The following is an 8,169-nucleotide window of genomic DNA, read 5'->3' as shown; positions in this document are numbered from 1 at the left end:
CAGAATTTATTTGTAGATGTTGCGCATAAGCTTGAAATAAGCCATATACTTGACATAAAATGAATTATTTTTTTTCCTACTTTTAAAATAATATAATAATTATTGTGTGTGTAAAACAATTTAAATAAAATTTCAAATTATTTTAGTTTATTTCCGGCATACATATTCTACCCCATAGAAAATGAATAAACGAAAAGTAGGTGATAAAAAAGAACGAATAAGAAAGAAAACACGTTAAGAGAACGATGGCCAGATATGTAAAAAGTTAACGAACATGTTTGAAACATCTTTTAGTACTAACTCAATTGTTAATATCAATATGGCTGATGTAGCAACAACAGAAATAATTACTGATCTCCATCCAATTTGCAATGCCGCTGATGCGGTATTATTATCACCGAATGAGGCAGATGCACATGGTTCTAAATTTCAAACGGAAGATAGTTTTGATGACAATACAACCTTTTATCCTAACTCTGAAACTCAATATAAACTGAACAGTATTCAATGCGAGCCAAGTGAAGAAACTCAAAACAATTATTATTATTTTTTGAAACCACAAGAGTCAATGCTTAGGCATGTGTTTTAAAGTCAAAGGCGGCTATTTTAAGTACAGAAAATTCTTTTTTTTCATTGTTTATCATGGATTTGTCCAAATTTAACTTTTTTCACTGTTTTTTATTTCTTGCGTTTTATTTAATTAACTTTTTATTATTTCTTCAGTTACATGCTATTTGATCTTTTCTTAATTTAAACTAGTTGGACATTTTGCTAATAAATAAAAAACAAAAAATTAATACCACCTCTCTAATAGTTTTTTTTTAAATTTCTCTCAAAAACTATTTATTTGAACAAATTTGTACTCATCCAAACTTTATTCTACCACTGTAAGTAATTAAATCTTTTGACATTTTAAATATACAACTCTTGCGTATCTGGAAATCTTTAATTAAAAGCTGTTCAAAAAAGTTCACTGAAAAAGCAACAACACCCACAACAAGTAATAAAAATATCATAAATAAGTTTTTTGCATTGTAATTTTAATTTTGTTCGTTTATTTGCGTCACTAAGAAGGAAGTTAAATGTTGCATAAATAGATGATATTTTAAGAGTGATAGTATCTGTAGGTTGCATTATTTAAGTGTAACTTAACCTTACTTGAAACATGAACAAAATAAACGTATCTTTTATGGTAGTTTTCCTAAACCTTTGCGTTTATGCGAGAAGTGGAAAGATACTCGATTTGTACAATAAAGGAAACGGTAGCTTTTAAATTTTATGTTTAATAATTGTTCTATATTAGTACTAATTCAAATTTTTTAATTATATAATAATAAGTTGTAAGTGCAAGCAACAAAATAACTTTAAAACTATAGTTTACAACTTCGTTTGACATATATCTAATCTTAAAGTTCTTTTTTTATTATTAAAAAATTTCTTTTTTATGTATAAATAATGGAATTTTATAAAAAATGCCTTAACTTTTAAAATAAATTGTAAATATAAATGTTAGTTTTACTTTTTAACTTAATTTGGTTTAATAACTTTTTTAAAGAGTATGGCTACGGTGGGTACGGAGGTTACGGTGGTGACTTATACAACATAGGGTATGGGTATGGAAACAACTACTATAGTGACGAACCAAAACTAGTTGTAAAAGAAGACCCCACTTATAATTCGTACAGTATATCATGTTTTAATTTTTCAATAAAAAAAAGTATTGCATATGTATAATTTGTTTACATTTAGACTCTATATGTTTATTAAATATTTTAGACAAAGGTTATGGCTACGGTGGATGCGGAAGATACGGAGGTGGATTATACAACAAAGGGTACGAAGGATACGGAGGTGGATTATACAACAAAGGGTACGGATACGGAAACAACTATTACAGTGACGAATCAAAAAAAGCTGTAAAATAAGATCCAACTTATAATTCATAAGGTAAATCATGTTTTAATTATTTATTAAAAAGATTTTTGATTAAAAAAAAGTATTATATATGTCCGTCTTTATTTACATTTACACACTGTATGTTTATTAAATCTTTAAGACAAAGGTTATGGCTACGGTGGATACGGAGGATACGAAGGTGGATTATACAACAAAGGGTACGGGTACGTAAACAACTATTACAGTGACGAACCAAAAGCTGTAAAGGAAGATCCAACTTATAATTCTTACAGTAAATCATTTTAAAATGTTTATTAAAGTATTTTTCAATTAAAATTAAAAAAAAAAACAATGTTTATAAGTTTTTATATCACACTGAATGTTTTTTTTAATATTTAAGACAAAGGGTATGGTTACGGTGGATACGGTGGATACGGTGGATACGAAAGCAACTACTACAGTGACGAATCTAAAGTGGCTATAAAAAAAGATCCCACCTATAATTCATACAGTAAACTTTTTTTTAAATGTTTCTGTTCAATTTTCCCAAGTTAGCAAACAATGCTTTAGTGTTAATCAACGATTTAAATAAACAGTTTAATTTTATTTTTTTAGATAAAGGGTATGGATATGTCTGATATGGAGGTTATAGTGGATCATACAATAAAGGTTATGGATACGGAAAATCTTATTTCAAGGACGACTGAAAAAGATTCATTCGACGAATTATTTTTTAAACTATTGTAAAGGATTATTTTGCAATGGATTTCTTTTTTTTTTTAATTAGGTGTTTAACATAAGTTTTTGATTCTTTTCAAACAGGAAGCAGTTTTTATTTATGTAACATAACTTTTATACAACAAATACGAATGTTGCTTATGAAATCATACAAATATATAATTAATAAATAAATTCGTTTTAATTTCATTTGCTTAACTATACATGATTAAGATGAGTAAGGGAGTTTACGTAAGAGAAATTTAGATTGGAATTCTTATTTGTGCGTGTGTGAGTATTTCTTACTCGATTACAAAAACAAGCTGAATAATATACGTCTTCAAATGTCGTTGAGCCAGCAAAAGATCAATTTCTATCAGCATGTTTCTTCATAAAAATAAAACAAAATTTTTTTACATGAATCTCAAAAATGTGTTGAAATTGGTCGCAACCTGTAAATCAAAAAGTTAGGAAAAAACAACTACACAGTAAAAACTTGAAATATAATATTTGTTAACAATAAAAATAAAACATAATATTTGGTGCAACTTTTCTTAATACCATACAAACACGAAAGATGTAAGAGAAATTATCAACCATTATCGATTTAATAATAAAATATGTAAATATAAATGTTAAAAATGGTAGTGCGCGTATTATTTTAAATGTGTAATATGATATTGGAAAAAAACGTGAATAACTTTTTTTCTCTGAGAAAATTTGCTTTGTGAGGGGGAACACGTTTGAAAAATTTCAGTTTTACTAAAAAAGCATCAAATCGGCACTTTCTGCCCTTTTTTTTATTAATTTATGGAAATGCAATCATCAAAAAATAACTAGAAATAATATAGACAATAAAATAAAACATTTTGGTTGCTACTCTTCTTAAGGTCATGCAAAAACGTATACGTAAATATACCGTGTTTGCTCTAGGATAATAGACGAGGAAAAAAACTTATTTGCTCTATAAATAATAAATAATATAGTTCCTAAAATAGTTCATAAAGTTTCAGAAGGGTTAAATATTTATTGGTCCTAAATAAAATGATATCAAAAAGATACAATATATTTAACGTTATATTTACTTACTGTGATCTTAAATAATATTCCAAAGCAAAAGAAAACTATTTCAAAAATTTATTGTCTAAATTAATTTAAATAGATCTTTATTTAATTGCTTCACGGGCATGATTTCTAGATTTGCTAATATTGCTCTGATGAACCCATCTCTAGCTTTTCCAAATACCGATTGAGAAATTCTTGTAACTTCTTGGGCACATCTTTTAATAGCTTGCCCATGAACAGGAAAACAAGGTATATACATCGGAGTGTCATTTTAAAATTTCATCATTTGACAATAAATATGTACATAAAGGTTCATGTTCATCCAAACTCCAACTAATTAGATCAAAAAAGTGAATCAGAATTTTCATTATGTATATGATGTTTTCTACTTCTTACATTAGTGTTTCCGTATTTTGAGTCTCCTCTTCCTTTTAAAATTGTTTTAACTGCAAATTGTCTTTCTGCTTTTTCTAGACTACATAACAATGCTTGAAAAAAATTTTTACTATGAAAATTCCATGAAAATTATCAAACATAGAGCATTACAATGTCTTTAACTTTAAGTTTTTGATGACACAGAAGTTTTTATTGCGTGAGTATATGGTTAGGCCTTTCAGTCCACTTCCACTTTACTTTGATTTCAAACCAAAGTGACTCATAAACTCCAATAATGAACTTTACCAGAAGTTGAAGGTTATATGTTTCTTCAACTGAAAGTAAGATTTCTGAGCACCAAAGTAAACATATTTCTATTTGCAAAAGTCTTGCATGCATATGTGCCGCAGTTTCTTTAATTTTGCCTTTAAGATTTTCGGGAAAAACCCAGGGTTAATTGCATAGGTAATTTCATAAAGATTTTATCATCTGATAAAAATTTTTACAACTTCAGAGTCAAGTTCTATTATTGCATTAGGAAATTCAATTTTTATTATGCTATCTTTAACTTTAAAGTTAGTAACCTTACCTATAAGTTTTTCAATAAAAGCAGAAAAGTTATTTTTCGATGCAGTTTTTCCGTCAAGCTGAATTGTAAGATGTCTGAAAGGTAGTTCATTTGTATAAAGAGCACAAATTATCCACATTAGTTTTTTATCCAATTTATGCTCGAGGTGTTGGATAACACCTCCTTTCCAACCAGTGTTTTAATTTGTTGAGGGCGCACCAATGGCAGCTAAAGAGTCTCCAACATCATGATTCTCAATCCATTCGTAAAGACTATCAATTATTTGCTAAGCTGCAGTTTCTACTATTTTTTTATAATTGTTAATTAAATGAAATTAGTATTTACCTCTAGGTTCAGAACAAACTGAACAATGTTCATCTTTTTTTTCCGATGGATGTAATATTCCGTCATCTCCTTATCTCATGTACCTAGTTAAATCTTTTCGTCCATCATAAAAAATATATTTAATAATTTCATTCATTGCTGCTTTTTCAGCTCTACCTCGAATTTCTTTCATTAACTTAGTCTTACTTTGTTTTATTTTTTCAGCTCTACCTTGGAGTTCTTTCATTAACTTAGTCTACCTCGGATTTCTTTCATTAACTTAGTCTACCTCGGATTTCTTTCATTAGCTTAGTCTTACTTTGTTTTATTTTTTCAGCTCTACCTCGGATTTCTTTCATTAACTTAGTCTACCTCGGATTTCTTTCATTAACTTAGTCTACCTCGGATTTCTTTCATTAACTTAGTCTTACTTTGTTTTATTTTTTCAGCTCTACCTCGGATTTCTTTTATTAACTTAGTCTACCTTGGATTTCTTTCATTAACTTAGTCTTACTTTGTTTTATTTTTTCAGTTCTACCTCGGATTTCTTTCATTAACTTAGTCTACCTCGGATTTCTTTCATTAACTTAGTCTTACTTTGTTTTATTTTTTCAGTTCTACCTCGGATTTCTTTCATTAACTTAGTCTACCTCGGATTTCTTTCATTAACTTAGTCTACCTCGGATTTCTTTCATTAACTTAGTCTTACTTTGTTTTATTTTGTTGTGATCAACAAAAATAAAAGTATTTTTCTTTAAAAAATTTTTTTTTACATCTTTTGCAAAAGCTAAAGCGGCTGTAGCTATGAATGCTACAGCTCTGTTAGATTCCTAATAGCCTACTTGAAAAAATCTGGTAATATCTAAGTAATTTCTTTTCAAACTGAAATCAGCATTTTTTTAATTTACAGTTTTAACAAAAATTGACAAAAATATTTGAAATATTTTAGCATCTACCTATATTTTCACTATTTGTTCCAGATTTTTTTTTTGCGTTTTTGCACCTTGTCTAAAAGAAAAAGAGCATTGTTGAAAGATCCAACAGTATTCTATACAAAGGCGGACTTGAAATTTATAGAGTTAATGAATAGAATTGGGAGTAAGAAAGTGGCGATCACAATAAAGAGATGCAACCTTAGCAGATGCTCATTTTGCAATCAATTTGCATAAGGTTTAATCCTAGAAGATGAAGGGTAGATGACTCATCGAGTACATTACCATTCAAAAATGTAGGAAGATCTAGATTACTGCAATAATGATTAGTTGAAAATAATTGAGTTTTATCTTAGTTAAAGTTCACTAGCGACGGAGAGCCCCATGCTGTAGCAGAAGTGAAACCCTTTTCAAGCTCAAATGCCCTCACCAAGCAATCAAAAAGTGTTAGTTCTTATCAAAACAAGAATAAATGGTAGCATCATCAGCAAACAATGTCACCTTAGATGTAAGAATTTCTGGAAGATCGTTAATGTAAACAAAGAGTGAGTAATTCTTTATATCCTGTAACTTCAGGGGTTCCTGGTTGAGGAATCCTTGAAGTTACAGGATATGAAGAAGAGTGTTGCCCATCAAAGACAGCTTTTATACTACGATTAGTAAGTAAAGATTCAATAATCCTAAAGATGCTATCTGATATACCGTAAGAAGAAAGCTTATGGACCAGCATGTCAAAATTTGTCAAAAACCTCTGCGCGTCTATCTAATGCACGATAAAACCTATCAGTTATTACTGTTAGCGAATCAGCTGTAGAACGAGAAGATCGAAATCCATATTGATGATCAGAAAGTAAGTTATTAGATTCAAGATGAGAGATTAAATGTTTGTTAATAAAAGACTCAAAATCCTTGCTTATGATAGTAAGAATACTAATGGGACGGTAGTTAGACGAGTCAGATCCAGGGTTTTTGAAAATAGAGATTGCAAATGCCGTTTTCCAACAGGCTCACAAACAAGACTCTGATAAACACTTGTTAAATAGTTTTGAAAGTATAGCTCTAGAGAACACTTCTGCATTACTAAAACAGGTAAGTTGTCCGGACCACAAGCTGTAGAAGAGTTTAGATACAGACGCTGGAGTGATACGAATGACAAGCAATAGATCAATTTGTTTGTCGGCTATATCAGAGAGAAAGCAACTAGTAGAATCAAGAGATGATACTGATGAAAAGTACTTCGCAAAAAATTCAGCTTTGTCTTTAGGTGAGGTGACAAAATTTTAGATTTGTATTCTTTTCTACCCAAATATCTTTTTAACCAATATGTCTCTGATATATCAACTAATCTATTTGTAATGAACTTTTGTTACCAATTTTATTTCTTTGAGCTTGTAGAAAAAAAAATTCTTGCAAAGGTATCTTTGCAAAATTTTGACATACATGTAACATGGGATTTAAAAGGACAACCGTTGCATCCACTTTCATTACAGCGTAAGATTTAGCGCTTAGATTTTGTCAAGTCAAATAACTTATCAAGTTTGTCCGAATACATTTGTCTTTTTTTTGTAGTTCTCAATTTTCCAGTGTCTTTTGCAATATTTCATTTAAGGAAAAGATATTTTATTTTAATAAATATTTGCATACACGTATATCTTGTACTCAAATGTTTAACTGATCTATCGCGCAACAAAGTTCCATATCGTAAACTATTTCTCAGCGTAGGTAGCTCTGATAAACAAAGTTCGAGTCCATTACCCAATAGCTCATGCAATTTAAGGCATTTTAATACTCTTTGAGCTAAAGTAGCCATTTATCGCAATGAAACTGATATTATGTTTGTTTAAAAGTATTGGTAGCTTTTGTAGTAGATAATGACTTTATATATATTAGAGTGGGTCTTATATATATTAGAGTGGGTCTTATTTTTAGTTTTTCATGATATTTGCATCGTTATTAGTAGGAAAAGTTGCTACATCATGTTATAAGACTGCCTGATAAATATTAGCAATTTTAAATTTAGTTTATTGATATTTTCTTTTTATTTATTTGAATTATATGTATTTTATGAATTTGAAATATATTTTTCTATGAACTTTCTAGGAACAGCCACAAATAGTCATTAAGACTATTCCAAAGTAGTGTCCGTTATTGATCAACATTTTTGCGTACCGAAGTACTTCTCAAGCATATTTTTACATCATCGTCATTTTTTTACACCATGTAATATGACTGCCTCAAAAATGTTAGCCTTTTTGAGTTAAGTTTAAAGGGGGTAAATAAGTACACTATGCA

At 29.1% G+C, this 8,169-nt stretch overlaps 1 protein-coding gene across 1 annotated transcript; it reads left to right on the top strand.

Annotated features, from left to right (window-relative positions):
- The first annotated feature begins 895 nt into the window (after positions 1-895).
- Positions 896-2,748, top strand: LOC124811296 (neuropeptide-like protein 31). The gene is made up of 5 exons (XM_065806430.1): positions 896-1,684; positions 1,777-1,947; positions 2,057-2,188; positions 2,297-2,407; positions 2,512-2,748. The coding sequence occupies exons 1-2, from the start codon at positions 1,507-1,509 to the stop codon at positions 1,923-1,925; spliced, it is 327 nt and encodes a 108-aa protein (XP_065662502.1). The 5' UTR covers positions 896-1,506; the 3' UTR covers positions 1,926-1,947; positions 2,057-2,188; positions 2,297-2,407; positions 2,512-2,748.
- Positions 2,749-8,169: the final 5,421 nt, after the last annotated feature.

The sequence above is a fragment of the Hydra vulgaris genome, chromosome 09, assembly GCF_038396675.1.
Source record: "Hydra vulgaris chromosome 09, alternate assembly HydraT2T_AEP".
Taxonomy (NCBI): Eukaryota; Metazoa; Cnidaria; class Hydrozoa; order Anthoathecata; family Hydridae; genus Hydra; species Hydra vulgaris.
The sequence above is the reverse complement of the archived record's forward strand: the minus strand, read 5'-3'. Positions and strand labels throughout refer to the sequence as shown.